The 16,932-nt window shown below is 39.9% G+C and overlaps 5 protein-coding genes across 5 annotated transcripts; 3 read left to right on the forward strand and 2 right to left on the reverse strand.

Annotated features, from left to right (window-relative positions):
• Window positions 1-6,014: 6,014 nt before the first annotated feature.
• LOC141813381 (inactive LRR receptor-like serine/threonine-protein kinase BIR2) lies at window positions 6,015-7,897 on the forward strand. Its single transcript, XM_074701341.1, has one exon. It carries the CDS (start codon window positions 6,034-6,036, stop codon window positions 7,840-7,842), a length of 1,809 nt encoding a protein of 602 aa, XP_074557442.1. The 5' UTR covers window positions 6,015-6,033; the 3' UTR covers window positions 7,843-7,897.
• LOC141813383 (uncharacterized) lies at window positions 7,886-8,554 on the reverse strand. Its single transcript, XM_074701343.1, has one exon. It carries the CDS (start codon window positions 8,480-8,482, stop codon window positions 7,982-7,984), a length of 501 nt encoding a protein of 166 aa, XP_074557444.1. The 5' UTR covers window positions 8,483-8,554; the 3' UTR covers window positions 7,886-7,981.
• A 245-nt stretch (window positions 8,555-8,799) lies between these two features.
• Window positions 8,800-9,662, forward strand: LOC141814063 (uncharacterized). The gene is made up of 2 exons (XM_074702065.1): window positions 8,800-9,053; window positions 9,218-9,662. Exons 1-2 carry the CDS (start codon window positions 8,842-8,844, stop codon window positions 9,423-9,425), a joined length of 420 nt encoding a protein of 139 aa, XP_074558166.1. The 5' UTR covers window positions 8,800-8,841; the 3' UTR covers window positions 9,426-9,662.
• On the reverse strand, window positions 9,571-12,154 carry LOC141814064 (uncharacterized). The gene is made up of 2 exons (XM_074702066.1): window positions 12,035-12,154; window positions 9,571-9,952 (listed from the first exon to the last, which is right to left on the reverse strand). Exon 2 carries the CDS (start codon window positions 9,937-9,939, stop codon window positions 9,745-9,747), a length of 195 nt encoding a protein of 64 aa, XP_074558167.1. The 5' UTR covers window positions 9,940-9,952; window positions 12,035-12,154; the 3' UTR covers window positions 9,571-9,744.
• A 1,184-nt stretch (window positions 12,155-13,338) lies between these two features.
• Window positions 13,339-16,875, forward strand: LOC141813652 (uncharacterized). The gene is made up of 7 exons (XM_074701621.1): window positions 13,339-14,613; window positions 14,736-14,801; window positions 15,262-15,406; window positions 15,494-15,712; window positions 15,855-16,071; window positions 16,229-16,427; window positions 16,514-16,875. Exons 1-7 carry the CDS (start codon window positions 13,469-13,471, stop codon window positions 16,629-16,631), a joined length of 2,109 nt encoding a protein of 702 aa, XP_074557722.1. The 5' UTR covers window positions 13,339-13,468; the 3' UTR covers window positions 16,632-16,875.
• The last annotated feature ends 57 nt before the right edge of the window (window positions 16,876-16,932 follow it).

Below are 16,932 nucleotides of genomic sequence, written 5' to 3' on the forward strand. Positions count from 1 at the left end.
TCAATTGATACAAACTAATTACGTGTTCAACAGCTCCTCTTACACGTGACAAAATACCATGATGCACAAATTTATAAGAAATTTATTAAATTTATTTTTCCCTCCTTAAATCCCAAAAAATTGGCTTTTAGTGAAATGAACCTAATGAAACAAACACATCATAAGCTTTACATGCTTAATAAATTTGCTTATTAATCAATTTTAAAAATCTATGATATATATTTTTTAATGCTGATTATTTTTAAATAAATAGTAAAAATAGTAAATTAAAAGTTGAAAGATAAGAGATGTAATTAGGGATGACAATGGACTGAATTATATATTCTTCATTTTCATCCTTATTTATTATATTTATCTCTGTCATATCTCCATCATACCCTACTCAAATATTTTATTATTAAATTTATAGCTATAAAATTTTTATATTTAATTATCTGATTATTTAATCAAATTTTTTTTTTTCATATTCTTTTCTATTGGGATGGGATTGGATATAGAATCTTGGATTAACTCTAGAGATAAGTGCTATTGGCTAGCATATCTATTGAGATAAGTTCGAAGTCTTATCATATCTCACTTGTACAAGTGTACCAACTAGACACGATAAATTCCAATTAATTTCCTTAAAATTTCAAGAGGTGGATAAGGAGTTTGAATGGCCAATCAAAATATTTTGGTGGACCAATCAATTATTGGAAGGGACAAAACTAGGTTCTATGGTGTGTTGTAGATCATATCGTCTACACATACTTTCTCATTGCTTTGCTTCTTTGATTTTTCATATTCTTTTATCTTCTCTTTAGTGAGGTGGAGACCAAGATGCGTGTGGTGAGACGTATACGATTAGGGTTAGGGGCATTGAATAATTTAGAGTTTAGAATTTAGGGAATGCCAAATCAATGAATCATTATTATTGTCTCTCCTAGTTCAAAGGTGTTGAAGATGGCTTGTATTTGGTTGACATGGGGCACGACCGTACTGGCATGCATGATCAGATCGTGTCAGCCGCTGTGGTACGAGGCATGATCGTGTTGGGAGGCACAACTATGCTGGGAGCCACGGTGGGGGCATGACAACTTCTGAGAGAATTAGCATGCCCGTGGCATCGGACATAGTCTGGTTGTGTTTCGAGTATGAGGGAAGCTAAAGCCGCCTAGTTGATTGGGATTTATGATATTACTTGGTATTTTAGATCTAAAATACTATGTATTGCTTGGGTTGTATATATAGAATCATTGTAACTCTAAACATAATTCTAATAGAAAGTTCTTCGTCGTTTTTGTGAAGTATGCACATCGCCGAACTACATTCTTCTTTTTCTTCAGTTTCTCCTTTTGTGGTTCTTCACTATTGTTGTGGTGCGATCTCAACAACTGATATCAGAGCCAAGGCATCATCTTTGGGATCTTTTATGCGAAATTCGATATGGTGAAGTTCGACGAAACTAAAAATTTTGGATTGTGATAGAGGAGGGTTAAAGATCTACTGGTGCAACAAGGTATGATGAAGGCGTTAGGCGAAAAAAATCGATGTCAGATTGGGAGGAACTACAGGTGAAGGCGGTGGCAATGATCAAACTTTGTTTAACGGATGACGTGATGTATCACGTTATGGACTAGAAATCATCAGTAGCAATTTGGCAGAAATTGAAAAGTTGATACATGTCCAAGTCATAACAAATAAACTTCTATCTTAAGCAGAAATTGTTTGGGCTTAAGATGTCAGAGGGCACAGATCTAAGTCAACATATCAATATTTTCAATCAGATCATAAATGATTTGAAGTGGGTTGATGTTAAAATTGAAGATGAGGACAAGACCCTGATGTTGTTGAATTCTCTACCATCATCTCCTACGTACGAGAATTTGATTATGATTCTAATGTGGGAAAAAAAACTCTTAAGTTAGAGGAGGCCACAAGTGCTCTGTTGGGCTTTCATTAGCAGAAGAAATCAAGCGATGAGAATTCGTAAGGTGAAGGACTTGTGGTGAGAGGTAACCAGGAATGTGGTAGGAGCAAGACTCAATATGAGTCGGACAACAATAATAAGGCCGATCTAAATCAAAAAAGAAAGGGATCATGTGCTACAAGTACAGTAAAAGGTCACATCAAGAGAGATTGCCTAGAGAAGAGGAAAGTTAATGTAGAGAGTAAAGATGGTTCATCAAAGTCTGCAAACATAATGGAAGAAGAAAATTTATAGAGTAGTGATGGAGATATGCTTTTTGTTTCATCTAGTTCAGAGCAATTGACAGACTCTTAGATATTGGATTCAACATATTCTTATCACATGACATCTAACAAGGATTCGTTTGACACTTATAGGTCGGTGAATTCTAATTCTGTTCTGATATGTAATAATGCATCCTGCAGAATCATTGAAATAGAGGATGTCAGAATCAAGATGGTTAATGGTGCGGTCAGAACGTTGGGTGATGTTAGACATATACCAGATTTGAAGAAGAACTTGATTTCATTGGGGATGCTGGATAGTAGCAATTGTTATTATAAATCTATGAACAAAATAATGAAAGTTAGTAAAGATGCTATGACAGGGATGAAAAGGCATATACTAGCAAGGAATATCTATAAATTGCTAAGATATTAAGTTCTAAGTGGAGCTGCCACTGTAGAATCTGAATCAGATAATACAATCTGGTGGCATATGAGATTGGGTCATATGAGTGATCGTGGGATGTTGGAACTTTATAAAAGAGGTTTATTGAAGGGTGTCAACACAGAGTGCAGTTCAAGACAGTCACATATAAGACGGAGGAAATTCTGCACTATGTTTATACGGATCTCTGGGAACTGGTCAATGTAGCACCATGTGGAAGACATATGTATTATGTGAGCTTCATCGACTACTACTCATGGAAAGTCTAGGTGTGTACTTACAAGTCAGAAACTTTTCAAAATTCAAAATATGAAAAACTGAAATAGAGAATCAAACTGGAAGGAAACTCAAATGCTTGAGATTAGATAATGGTATTGAATACATAGATTTGAAGTTCCATGAATTTTGTGAACTTCATAAAATCAAGAGACACTTCATAGTTCATAGGACACCATAAAAAAAATGGTGTAGTAGAAAGGATGAACAAGATAATAATTGAGAGAGTCTTGATGTCTCAGATTGAATGTAGGGCTTGCAAAGAATTTTGGGCGAGGTAGTAAATATAGTGTACTTCTTGATTAATCGATCACCGATGGTAGCACTAGATCACCGAGGGCAACATGACAAAGTTTCAGAAGAGGTGTGGATAAGAAATCCAGTTGGTTACTTTAGTCTGAGAGTGTTTGGATGTGCAGTCTACATGTATGTTTCTAGTAAAGATAGGTCAAAGCTGAATGCGAAGTCTAAAATTGAATTTTTCTGAGTTATCAGAAAGGGATGAAATTCTTCAAGCTTTTAGATCCTAAGGCAAACAAGGTGGTGATTAATAGAGATGTAATATTTGATGAAAGTGTTATGTTACATCATACTCAAGAGGAAGAGAGACAAAAACTAGAAAATTACAACAATAATAAGGATGTTGTGCAGGTAGAGCTAGAAAACCATGATTCTGATGGTGGTAGCTCAAAGCATATGGAACATCAAACTATAGCCAGAGACAGAACCAGACGTACCATAAAACCACCCATCAAATATGATTTTGAGGACTTAATTTCTTATGCACTCATCACCAGTAGCGAAGATTCTACTACTTTTTAGGAGGCAATACACAACTCAGAGAAGGACAAATGGATGGGTGCTAGACGGAAGAGATAAAGTCATTGTATAAGAACAAGACGTAGGATCTGGTGGAACTTCCTGAAAGGAAGAGGGTTATAAGATGCAAGTGGATATACAAAAAGAAAGAAGTCATCTCAAAAAAGGAGGAGGAGAAGTTTAAGGATCAGTTAGTTGTAAAGGGTTATTCACAAAGGAAGGGGTTGATTACGATGAGATATTTCCTCCGATGGTCAAACATACAAATTATCAAGGAGGTGTTGGCTTTGATAACACATCATGATTTGTAGTTAGAGCAAATAAATGTGAAGACAATGTTTCTTCATGGTGATTTGGAAGAGCAGATTTATATGTTACAACCATAAAATTTTAGTCAGTCCAAGGAGGAAAGGAATTGACTACGATGAGATATTTCTTTCGATGGTCAAATATACATCTATCATGGCAGTGTTGACTATATAGCACATCATGATTTGTAGTTGGAGCAAATGAATGTGAATACAATATTTTTTCATGGTGATTTAAAAGAGCAGATTTACATGTTACAACCATAATATTTTAGTAAGCCCGAGGAGAAGCACTTAGTTTGTAAATTGAAAAAGTCACTTTATGGGCTAAAGTAATCTCTAAGATATCCGTACAAGTATTTTGACTCCTATATGCAAGGGCGGAGCCAGGAAGACGTGAGTATAGCCCGGGTGGTTACGCTTATGTGAAGAGGTTTGACGATGATTCACTTATCTACTTACTACCCGGGGTATATCGTCGGCGTAGTCAAAGAGTTCGAATCCGTCCGGATAAATTACTCGGGCTGGCTAAACGGATACAAAAGATTTGAGTATGACTGTTGCATTTTTGTGAAGAGGTTTGACGATGATTCACTTATCTACTTGTTACTTTTTGTGGATGATATGTTGATTGTTGAGAAGGGTATGATTGAAGTCAACAAGTTAAGAATCTATTGAACAAGAAATTTGACATGAAGGATTTGAGTACAGTCAAAAAAATTCTTAGGATGGAGATAAAGATATACTTCGGATGGAGATACAGACGCGCTCCATGCTGGAGGCGCTGAGTCGATCAAGATTTATGGTATTACTTGATATTTTAGATAAAATATTATGTATTACTTAAGATGTATATATAGGATCATTGTAACTCTAAACTTAATTCTAATAGAAAGTTCTTGACTGTGTTTTATGGAGTAGACATATATTGAACCACGGGCTTCTTTTTGTCTTCTCTCCTCTCTCGATTATTCTTCTTCTTCGATTTCTTCTTTTGTGATTCTTCGTTATTTTTGTAGTGCGATCTCAACCAAAGAAAATTGATCGAAATAACTAATAGAAATAGATGAACCATTATCACATCTAACTAGTTGTCAATCACTATCAAATTTTGTTGGTGTAAATGGGCCAACATGAGCTAGTCTTATTTTGGCCCATGAAGAATTAGGCCCAACCAACTAATCCATTTTAAGGTGTATATATATATATATATTAATAATGATATAATCAGTCGATAAAAATAAATGAAATAATTATTTGTGAACACTAAAATCTTGAGGAAAAAAATCTAAGATAAATAATTTTAGTTTATATTATTATTAGAAAAGGAGGGATAATTCTTAATAATGGAGATCACTTTTTTTTATTTCTTCTATTTTCACATCTTAAATTTCTTGATATTTTTTCTTGCTTTTTTTTTCATAGATCTCTTAAATATTATGCTTTTAAAAGTTGTTATCTACATCTTGCAAAATCTAAAATCCTAATTACTCACTAATTACACGATCATTTCTAGTCCTTTGCTCTTAAGTTCATATAGAAAATCAAATAAATGAAGTTTGAGAAGAATGAATTCTCTTAGTTGGAATCCTTCCTTATGTCTAAATCACACAGAAATTACTTGTAATCATGAATGAGAAAATGATCAAATATAATGATAGTAATATAAAGTTTCAAGAACTTATAACTTGACGATGTCAAATTGATATCGATGACTTAACATAATCAAGTTGGATAGTTTGTTCTAGCAGCTGTGAGGTTTTTCAGTGACTTTTATTTTAATTGCCTATTTTAGGAAATTTACCCTTAAATCTTTGACCTGAAGATCTAACTCAATTCTACCAAACAATTATAGATTTGCCAAATCTAGACTGCCTAGTTATTTGCTATGGTCAAAGTCTCCCTCTTCTTTGGAAGTCAAAGTCCACTCCGTCGGCCTCTTCTTCTGTTTGTGCAATATCGTCTTCCCCAATCTCCTTCGATTTCCTCTTCCTCCTCCTACTTCCGATCTCCATGGCCACCTTCTTGCTATGCTTGCTGCTGCCCCTGCTGCTGCTGCTTCCGCCGACGGCGACGGCGCAGGAGGACGACGTGCGGTGCCTTCGCGCCGTCAAGGCGGCGCTCGATGCCGGCGACTCCCTCAGGTGGAACTTCACCAACACCACCGCGGGATTTGTCTGCAACTTCGTCGGAGTATCCTGCTGGAACGACCAAGAGAACCGCGTCTTAGGGCTCAACCTTATGAGTATGTCTCTCGCCGGATCCATCCCCTCCGACCTCCGCTTCTGCGCCGCCGCCACCAACCTCGATCTCTCTTCAAACGCCCTTTCCGGCCCCATCCCCTCCCAGATCTGCTCCTGGATGCCTTACATCGTCAGCCTCGACCTGTCGCACAACCAGTTCAACGGCACCATCCCGCCGGATCTTTCCGGTTGCCGCTTTCTCAACACCCTTAACCTCGCCGGCAACCAGCTCCGGGGCGAGATCCCTCCGTCCCTCGCGCAGCTTCCTCGGCTCAGTCAGCTCGATCTCTCCGGGAATCGCCTCTCCGGTCCGATCCCTGCCTCGCTCGGTGAACGATTCGCTTCCTCCTCTTTCGACGGCAACGACGGCCTTTGCGGCCGTCCTGTCTCCTCCCGCTGCGGCCGTTCGCTCACGAGGACCAAAATCATCATCATCGTAGCCGCCGGCGTGTTCGGCGCCGCTGCTTCCCTCTTCGTCGCTTATCTGATCTGGCGGTGCTGGTCACCGACTGGAAAGCGGGCGGCTCCCAGGGACAGCAGGCGGTGGGCCGAGCGGCTCCGGACGCAGCACAACCGGCTCACGCCGGTCTCCCTGTTCCAGAAGCCCATCAAGAAGGTCAAGCTCGCCGACCTGATGGCCGCCACCTCAGATTTCCACCGGAGCAACATCATCACCGCCGGAAGCTCGCGGGCGGGGACCTCCTACAAGGCCGTGCTACCAGATGGCTCCGCGCTCACCGTAAAGCGGCTAAATTCCTGCGCGGTGCCGGAGAATCAGTTCCGTGAGGAAATGGGGCGCCTTGGGCAGCTCCGCCACCCCAACCTTGTTCCCCTCCTCGGCTTCTGCCTCGTGGAGGACGAAAGGCTTCTCATTTACAAGCACATGCCGAGCGGCGCGCTCGCTTCAGCCCTCGAATCGGCCGACGCGGCGCTTGACTGGCCGGCGAGGGTCCGGATAGCGGTCGGCGCTGCGCGCGGCCTCGCCTGGCTCCACCACGGCTTCCGAATCCCCCTCCTCCTCCAAAACCTGAGCTCGAATAGCATCCTCCTCGACGAGGACTGCGAGGCAAGGATCACGGACTTCGGCATTGCCAGGCTGCTAAGAACGCCGATCTCCGATGGCCCGAACACAAGCCAATTCCTGAACGGAGAATTAGGGGAGTTCGGCTACACCGCGCCGGAGTACGCCACCAACCCGGACCCGACCACCAAGGGCGATGTGTTCGCATTCGGGGTCATTCTCTTGGAGCTCGCCACCGGGAAGAAGGCCACCGAGCTTGACGCCGCAGGGGAAGGGTTCAAGGGGAGTTTAGTGGACTGGGTGAATCTGCTTTCAGCCGACGGCAAGATCAAAGAGGCAATCGATCCTTCCCTTCTCGGCAAGGGCAAGGACGACGAGGTAATGCAGGTCCTGAAGATCGCTTCTGCTTGCGTGGTTGCGCAGCCCAAGGAGAGGCCTTCCATGCACAGGGTTTTCGAGAACTTGAAGGCCGTGGGGGAGCCCTACGATTGCTCGGAGCAGCTGCTTGATGAATTCCCTCTCGTTTATCGAAAAGATGAATCGAACAGCTCGATCTAGCTCGTAAAACGGCGATTGGAAGCGGCTGATCGACATGTTCTCGGACAAATTGATTGTTTCCTTTATTCCAATAAGCATTATTTATACAGAATTTTTTCTATTTTACATTTCCATAAAAGCAGAGATGGACATGAACTGGTCAAGTCTCAGAAAGGGGCGGCGGCAGACGCCGCTCGCCGGCGTCGCCGTCGTGGCAATCGAACCCGCATCGGCACCGCGGGCACTGGTCGAAGTTTTCTACGGGGAAGGCGGCTGAGAGGAGGCCGACGTAGAAGTCGAGGTGGTCGCCGTCGCGCACCACCTGGTCGATCCCGAACCAGAGGAACAGCACCCGGACGCTCACCCCCTTCATCTCCGTCAGCTTCCCCGTCTGCACCCGCCCGCTCACCCGCGCCCCGTAGCGCAGCGAGTAGCCGCCCGTCACCTTGAACTCGCAGTCGCCGCTGCCGCCCAGATAGACGTCGAAGCTGCCGTCGCTCCGCAGCAGGTAGCTCTGCACCCCTTCCGGTAGCAGGCCCCGCGGGAAGTCGTACCGCTCCAGCAGCTCGTAAGCCGACGGCGCGTCCGCGATCGCCGCGCCGATGGACGCGATCAGGACGAGCAGCCGAAGAAACGACGACGACGACGGCGGCGTCTTCATGTTGGATTCGTGGCGATGAATCGATCAGGAGCTTCAGGTCAATGATTGCTTGGCTTTGCTGGAGTGGTTTTGGTCACGATGAAGAACACATAAGATATTCCATATAGATTCCTTATATTATACTATAAAATAATAATAGCTATATTACTCTTGTTTTGTAGCGAATTTTTTTATTTAAATAATATTTTAAAGACAATAAAAATTCTCGACATTTGGATAATCCGCAAGTGGACCATATAATTTAAATAAAAACATATTAAATATTTCCTTATTTGAGTAATTTGTGGTTATTTTTTGAATTTTCAAAATATTGTGCGTGAATAATCCTTCCTGAAGCTTCTCCTCGTCCACGAAGCGAAATGGCGTGCGCAGCCCTCGCGGAGGCCGCAACCTTATCTCGCGTTCTCTTCGGTGCCGGAACGGCTCGATCTCAGCAGAAGGCGAAGGATCGACGGGCGCTCCGTTGCCGGGTTAGGGCGGAGACCACGGCGACGGAGAAGTCGGGGATCAAGGTCGTGAGGAACCCGCCAGAATCCAAGCTCGCCGACCTCGGTGTTCGCCAGTGGCCCAAGTACTTTTTCTTCCACCTTTTAACCTTCGCGTTTCGATTCGAGTCCCTCCTTTTCAGAGATCCTGAAGTAATCATAATTTTCTTCAGATCTGGATTTACCTCGTTTTTCTTCTGATCCCGTGACATTCTTTTTGCATTTGCTTCCCGCTGTGCTATCCGAGAAGGTGGGGTTGTCCTCCCAGCAAATTTCCATGGACGTACACGGCGAAGGAGACTTGCTATCTGCTGGAAGGCCAGGTGAAGGTTTTCCCCGACGGGCAAGGCGATGAGTTCGTGGAGATTCAGGCCGGTGATTTGGTGGAGTTCCCTAGAGGGTTGTCCTGCACCTGGGATGTCTCTGTTGCCGTGGACAAACATTACAACTTCGAGTGATGTAGGAGGAGATGCAAGAACCGATAATTTTACTAATCTGGAAGATCAATGTGAAACAATCAAGCCATTAGAATTGTGAGTCTGCAACAAACTTGCTACAAATTGTTATAGCTACAAATTTCTTTAGACATTTATGATCATAAGAATCATAAGAACAACAACCGAAATGGCATTGATTTTCATAGCTACTAAAGTTGAGAACAAGCATCTGCATTATTGGAGATTCTCCTCACAATAGATCATAAGCAGCAGCAGTGTTTTGCTACATTGTTTGTTCACTAGGGAGGCTTCAGGGAAAGCATACACAACCTAACAAGATTTAGGAACTCGTAGATGACGATCCAGACTCATTTTTCCCCTTCATTTGTTCGAACTTATCTATCGCGACTTGAAGTTCGTCCGTGCTACTGACGGCTCTCATGGTATAAAAGTAAACGCCGATGACGAAGCCGGACAACCCGCCGGCGACGATGAAGTTTTTCATCTTTGGAGATAAGCTGCTGAACCCTGCCATTTGGTCGATCTCACTGCAAAGAATCATACTGCATGTTTGTTAACCAAGCAAAAAAGATAAGCATCTAACACGCTTCTTAAGGTGTGTTTTGAACCAGAAATCAAACACACAGAGAAAGAAGACATTCTAATTTAATCTTTACTATCACAAGTTTTTCTCCATGACAAATTGAGAAAGGATATACCAATCAATTGAGCAATAAATTTATTTTGTTTGCAATCAAGCATCCATTTTAAGCAGTAAAATGAATCATAACTTCTCACTGAAATATGACATACAGCTTGATTTGAAATGCAGAGCAATAAATCCTCATATCGACAGCATGAGCAGATAAAGAGAGAAGACTAATAAGAAAGGGATGAGAAAGAAAAAGAGAGAATGCAATAAGGGAGAAAAGGAAACAAAATAAAGAGAGAGAGAATAAAATGATACAAAGAGATATAAGGAAACAGAGTAATACAAGAAACATCTATGGTCAGTTACTACAAGTCCTAACACAAAGAGATATAAGGAAACAGAGCAATAAGAATGGCAATAGACCCAATAGGCCCAAACGGGCAGTGTATCAAACTCAGATTTTAGGAAAACCACAAGTCAAATAATTCTTTAAAGTATAATCCAAGTGAAATGTAAAATAGAAAATATATTAGAGAAGGAGAACCCATGTCCAAATTCACCTTCAATCATATCCATCGTTGTAAAACCCCACCTCTATGTACCAAGGATTGAAGATTTGTTACTGTTTCCATCTTCGTATCCAAGACATTGTTTCAAGAAAAATAAACAGGAGAGAACAGTCTGATTTATGAATATGTGTGTTATGTATGTATAATATAGCATAATATAAACTCATAATGGATCCATTAATCCAGAACTGTAGCATCACATTCAAGAATAGGGAGCAGGAGCAACTATCAAGACTTGTCCAAGCAAATAATAACAGGGACAAGTCATATCCTATCATTAATACTGCTCATTATTAAGTTTAAGATAAATTAGTTTTACTTGTATAGCCTTGCTTGATGGATAAATGGGACTGTAAGAGAGAATTGGTCTTATTAAATTAATTATGATAGAAAGCATTTTTTCAGCACTAGAAATTTATGGGATTGATAGTACTGATCATATTTGATGCTCAAAAATCAAATTTTGAGCCCAATTTGGGTCAGTGCCACTAATTTCACTTGAAAAAAATCAGCTTTGTTTTGTTTTTCTTATTTTTTAAAGTTCTTTAGAAAAATCATTTTCACTACTAAATATTCCTTCTCTCTTTCTTTTCTCTCCAAGGGTCCAATTACTTGATGGAAAATCATAGAGAGAAAGAAGGGCAAACCTCATAACATTACATATGGAGCTGCATCATTTATTAAAACTGTTTTGTATCCATTTCCCTCCTATCCCTTATATGTTCCATCCAAGGCAATAGAGGGAGGGGAAGTAAACATAAATTTTATCCCTCGAAAGAATCGCAAACAAGTATTTTTCATCTCCTCTCCCTCCACATTTCTTTCCCCTTATTTATTTCCTTCCAAAGCACACAGCCTAAAACTATCTCAATGTTAAGCTTGGCACTTCTAGAAAAGCTAGAACTTCTTTTGCAAGAGAAAGAACCTCTCAAGTTCTAATTTCAACATCAATTACAATTTTTTAAGAGTCCCAGACAATCTTACATAATTTCTTAATTGAAAACACAAATGGAGTCTTTTAAGTTTTAACAACTATGCTGAGGATTAACTTACAAGCATCTATTAATCAAACCATATTAATAAAATAAGTAAAACATAGATTTGATAGCAAACCACTATCAAACCAATTATCTTAAAGGAAAGGCTAGTTCAGAGAACTAATCATGCTCGAATCATTTACAAAACAAACACGAAAGCTAATCACAAAAACAGTAGTATATAACAAATCTGTTTAATTTAATTAAGGAAAATCTCATAGAAGCAAGAAATTCTAGCGTAAACACCGGGGATACATTAGAAATTGGTAGAGATAAGCAAAAAAAATGACTGAAATTGACAGAAAAATCGACCGAAATTGGAAGGACTACAAAAAATTGGAAAGCTACAATTGAAGATCGTACGAAACTTACGGATTCGGTCAGAAAACACGAGTAGAAGCGATGCGAGGCGGAGGAAGAACGACGGGGAGTAGGGCGTCCGCGGCAGAAGAGGCGTTGCGACGTGAGGCCACACGTAAATGGACAAATTAGGGTTTGGACTTTAGATTTTAATAAACTGTTGTTAAATAAATATTACAATAATAAATAAATATAATAACAAATTATCTGATCAGTACTATGTTGTTTAATAATTTGTTTGTTTGTTTTATAATTCAGATGAAGATGACGGTTTTATCGACCATTAAAATAAATTCATTTTAATTTTGTAACAATTTAGTAATTTAATTTAGTTAAAACTTAAAACAGCAATCTTTATTTTTGTTGCACTTAATCTGTTTTTTTAATCTTAAAGTTATTTTTATTTTATCACTATAGTAATTTTTCTTGATATACATATGATTTAAAATTACACTCGTAAATTATACATGCAAATTAAATTAAAATTTTTGATTTACGAAGATTTATTATTTGAATAATTAAATCTAATAAATTAGATGATATGAGTAGACATGATCGAGGGAGTTATTCATAGACTAATCTTGTTGATACTTCCACCTTATGCTAATAGCTAATGTAACATTACTTTGTCTAAAGAGGTTGATTTTTAAAAAAAGTCTTAGCCCTACCAATCTTTCTTAGGAGTATTCCTAAAAAATGATAATCCTAGTTAGTCGCATTGACTCAATTCATGGGGGTGACCGTCCCAGTTCTACGGAAGTTTCCCACCGACCACCAAAGTAAATCGGGAAGCGCATGCAGCGGCCAATCCAGATGCCTAATATTCTTTAATTGTGATTCATATTTAGAGAAAAATTCCTAGAAGTACTTCTAGAAAATATTGATTGTGTTATTAAATAATTATTACTATATAAAGACTATGAAAAGCTAAAAATTTTATTTAGTGATTTTATAATTTTAAATAATTGAGGTTTATGCATAATACCCTTAATTATGTAAAATTATACATTAAATAGATTAAGATCACACAATGAACATAAATTATAATTAATTATATAAACATAATAAATTTTATCCCTTAAAAATTTTTATTATCTTTATATGATTAATTAAAATAAAATATTTTAAATCGATTCTCAATCGATTAATACCCTTTAAAATTTTTTAAATTAATTATTTTTTAAAAAATTAAATTTCTAAAATAATAAACTAAAATTTTAGATTCAATCGATTCTCAATCGATTTACTTGATTTATTTAAATAAATCGACTTTTGGTCAGGTCACCCCAGGCTCAATCCGCCGCCATGACCACCCGACTTCCCCCAACCAAATCGCGTCGCGTCGTTTCCGAAACCCTAGCCACGTCTTCTCCCCTCACCAACGCCGGTCGTGGGTGACCTGCTCGAGATAACTTCTCTGCCGCCGTCGACGAGCCCGCCGGAGATATGGAGTCGGACCCTATCCTGGGCTTCCTAACGAAGCGAGATACCGAGGTGAAGCTGCCGCGGTCTACCCGCGTGAAGAACAAGACACCAGCGCCCATCCAGATCACCGCCGAGCAGATCCTGCGCGAGGCCCGCGAGCGGCAGGAGCCTGAGATCCGGCCGCCGAAGCAGAAGATTACTGACTCCCACGAGCTAGCGGACTACCGGCTCCGCAAGCGTAAGGAATTCGAAGATCTCATACGGCGCGCTCGCTGGAACACTGGCGCGTGGGTCAAGTATGCCGCCTGGGAGGATTCCCAAGGGGACTTCGCTCGCGCTCGATCCATCTGGGAGCGCGTTCTCGACGTCGACTATCGCAACCCTACACTGTGGCTCAAATATGCGGAGCTGGAGATGCGAAACCGCTTTATCAATCACGCTCGTAACGTATGGGACCGCGCCGTCGCCCTCCTTCCCCGCGTCGACCAACTTTGGTACAAGTACATCCACATGGAAGAGATGCTTGGCAATGTTGCAGGCGCTCGCCAGATTTTTGAACGTTGGATGGATTGGCAGCCCGACACTCAGGGCTGGCTTTCCTACATCAAATTTGAGCTTCGTTACAATGAAGTTGATAAAGCACGAACTATCTATGAACGGTTTGTTGTTTGCCACCCTCGTCCTTCCTCTTTCATTAAGTATGCCAAGTTTGAAGCCAAGCGCGGTGAAATTACTCGCGCCCGTGCGGTGTATGAACGCGCCATCGATCTTCTCTCTGACGACGAGGAAGCAGAGCAGCTTTTTGTTGCATTTGCAGAGTTTGAGGAATGGTGCAAGGAGACTGAACGAGCTCGCTGCATATACCGTTACGCCTTAGACCACGTCCCCAAGGGGAGGGCTGAGGATTTGTATAAAAGATATTTGGCATTTGAAAAGCAATACGGAGACAAGACGGGTATTGAAGATGCAATCATAAGTAAAAGAAGATTTCAGTATGAAGAGGAGGTGAGGAAGAACCCTTTAAACTATGACTCCTGGTTTGATTACATAAGGCTGGAGGAGAATGGTGGAAACAAGGATCTGGTGAGGGAGGTGTATGAAAGAGCAATAGCCAATTTGCCTCTAGCAGAGGAGAAGCGGTATTGGCAAAGATATATCTACTTATGGTAAGCTGTTTTAGCTTATTAGTGGGCACAATGTGATTCTTCAACACTAATACATATCTACAACTTTTATTTTTGTTTGCAATTGTTTGGTTGTTTGATCCATGACTTTTGTTGTATCATAGGATAAATTATGCATTATATGAAGAACTGGATGCGCAAGACATGGATAGAACGAGGGAGGTTTACAGGTAAGCATCAACCTCTACAAAGAACACTGCCTTTTGAATTCTTTATATGTGCATACAAAAATTAAAAGGGTGTTTTTTAAATACAGTTTGTAACCAAATATAAGAGGTAGGATTTTTTTATTGCTTTTTCTAAGTAAACAAGATGATATGAAATTGAACTTAATTCCATTCATTATTATCTTTCTCTTTGCTAAAGTTAATTGCTTTGTCTGCTTATTTGTTCTCTATGAGTAAAAGAAAACAGAGCATGAGTATCTTTTTAGCAAAATTCTGCTCTTGAACTTTTAATTTCATCCATATCAGTTTTTGCATGTGATATGTTTATCCTTGATGATATAAACAATTACTTAGTAGTTAAATCATTACTTTTCCTTATTTCTATTGTAATATTTATGATAGATGGCAGCATTCTATGTCATATGTTATACAATATCTTACATGTACTCTGTGCTTGGTCCAGGGAATGTTTAAAGTTAATACCTCACAAGAAGTTTTCTTTTGCAAAGATTTGGCTCATGGCAGCCCAATTTGAGATAAGACAAAGGAACCTAAAGGCTGCACGACAAATCTTGGGAAATGCCATTGGAATGGCACCAAAGGATAAGGTATGATGCTTGCTACCTGGAAATGTATAGTAGAATTAGAAATGTTTGTGGTGGTCATTTATCTAAGTATGTTTATATATTTAACAGATATTTAAGAAGTACATCGAAATTGAACTCCAACTAGGCAATGTAAGTCGCTGCAGAACCCTGTATGAGAAGTATCTGGAGTGGGCCCCTGCTAACTGCTACGCATGGTGCAAATATGCTGAGTTTGAGAGGACATTGAATGAAACAGAGCGTGCTCGAGCATTGTTTGAGCTTGCAATTGCTCAACCTGCATTGGACATGCCAGAGTTGCTCTGGAAGGTATGCAATGTGAAAATTTTCTTGTTTAAATAATTCTGGTTATTTAAGCTGATAGGCCTGATATGTTTGCTAGTTTCTAAAATACTATGAAAGTATTTCACACTTGTATCAGTGTATAACTTCCTTGTCCCTTTTTTCTCAGGCGTATATCGACTTTGAGATAGCAGAAGGAGAATTTGAGAGAACAAGACAGCTCTATGACAGACTACTTGATCGGACCAAGCACTTGAAGGTCTGGATTAGTTATGCCAAGTTTGAGGCTTCTGTTGGCACAGAAGACGAAGCGATGGACAATGACGTTCAGGAGAAGAACAATGATAATGAAGAGCAAGAAAGGGAGAGGATTGAAAGATGCAGAGGTAAATTTAGTTCAACTTTTCTTGTTTGTGATTTCTTACCTTTTGGAATTGGAAAAACTCATAACCGTTATTAAAACCTCTTTGCAAGCACATCATTTTCTATTATAATAATCTAACTGTTCAATTCAAATAACCAATCATTTTTCCATCCTGACAGGGGTTTTTGAGAGGGCATTTGACTACTTCAGAACGATTGCGCCAGAGTTAAAGGAGGAAAGAGCAATGCTTTTGGAGGAGTGGTTGAACTTGGAGAGCAGTTTTGGTAGTCTCGGGGACATTAGCATAGTACAGAACAAACTGCCAAGGAAGGTGAAAAGGAAGAGACCTATTTCATCAGAAGATGGAACTCCTGCTGCGTATGCACATACTCTCATCTTTTGCATTTGTTTTTTAATCGTGGTGTGTGAAAATGAGCTAACAAAAGATGATGATTCTGGTACAGGTTCGAGGAGTACATAGATTACATCTTCCCTGACGAAGTAGCTTTAGCGCCTAATATGAAGCTACTGGAAGCAGCATACAAATGGAAGAAGCAGAAAAACGTCACAGATGAAAATTGAGCGAGAACGCAAATTGAGAAGTATCATCCTATAGTAAGGACCTGGTTTTGAATGTCATTCTTCTATGTATCATCCTATAGGAAGAACTTCAATTGAGTTTTAGAATATTTTCGTTTTAGCTATGTATGTATGATTAGGACAAAGGATTGAATAGGTGTTATGTTTGTGCTAGGGCACTTGGAACACAATAGTGCCTTTTGTATTTCATTTTATTTCATGTTATTTACATTTCAGTTTAAGGTCATTTCATTTTTTTTTCCTTTTTTTGTTATTTATTTATTTTAATTTTACTAAAAGTAAT

This window comes from Curcuma longa, chromosome 20 (assembly GCF_044706935.1).
Source record: "Curcuma longa cultivar G26 ecotype Majalengka, Jawa Barat chromosome 20, ITB_CL_G26_1.1, whole genome shotgun sequence".
Taxonomy (NCBI): domain Eukaryota; kingdom Viridiplantae; phylum Streptophyta; class Magnoliopsida; order Zingiberales; family Zingiberaceae; genus Curcuma; species Curcuma longa.

Excerpts from the sequence above, each read along its gene's own strand:
- LOC141814064 (XM_074702066.1), bottom strand. The coding sequence starts at position 9,939 with ATGGCAGGGTTCAGCAGCTTATCTCCAAAGATGAAAAACTTCATCGTC.
- LOC141814063 (XM_074702065.1), top strand. The coding sequence starts at position 8,842 with ATGGCGTGCGCAGCCCTCGCGGAGGCCGCAACCTTATCTCGCGTTCTC. Across the intron at positions 9,054-9,217 it reads GGTGTTCGCCAGTGGCCCAA|GTGGGGTTGTCCTCCCAGCA; the intron begins GTACTTTTTCTT and ends CTATCCGAGAAG.
- LOC141813652 (XM_074701621.1), top strand. The coding sequence starts at position 13,469 with ATGGAGTCGGACCCTATCCTGGGCTTCCTAACGAAGCGAGATACCGAG. Across the intron at positions 15,713-15,854 it reads TGCCAGAGTTGCTCTGGAAG|GCGTATATCGACTTTGAGAT; the intron begins GTATGCAATGTG and ends CTTTTTTCTCAG. Across the intron at positions 16,428-16,513 it reads GAAGATGGAACTCCTGCTGC|GTTCGAGGAGTACATAGATT; the intron begins GTATGCACATAC and ends ATTCTGGTACAG.
- LOC141813383 (XM_074701343.1), bottom strand. The coding sequence starts at position 8,482 with ATGAAGACGCCGCCGTCGTCGTCGTCGTTTCTTCGGCTGCTCGTCCTG.
- LOC141813381 (XM_074701341.1), top strand. The coding sequence starts at position 6,034 with ATGGCCACCTTCTTGCTATGCTTGCTGCTGCCCCTGCTGCTGCTGCTT.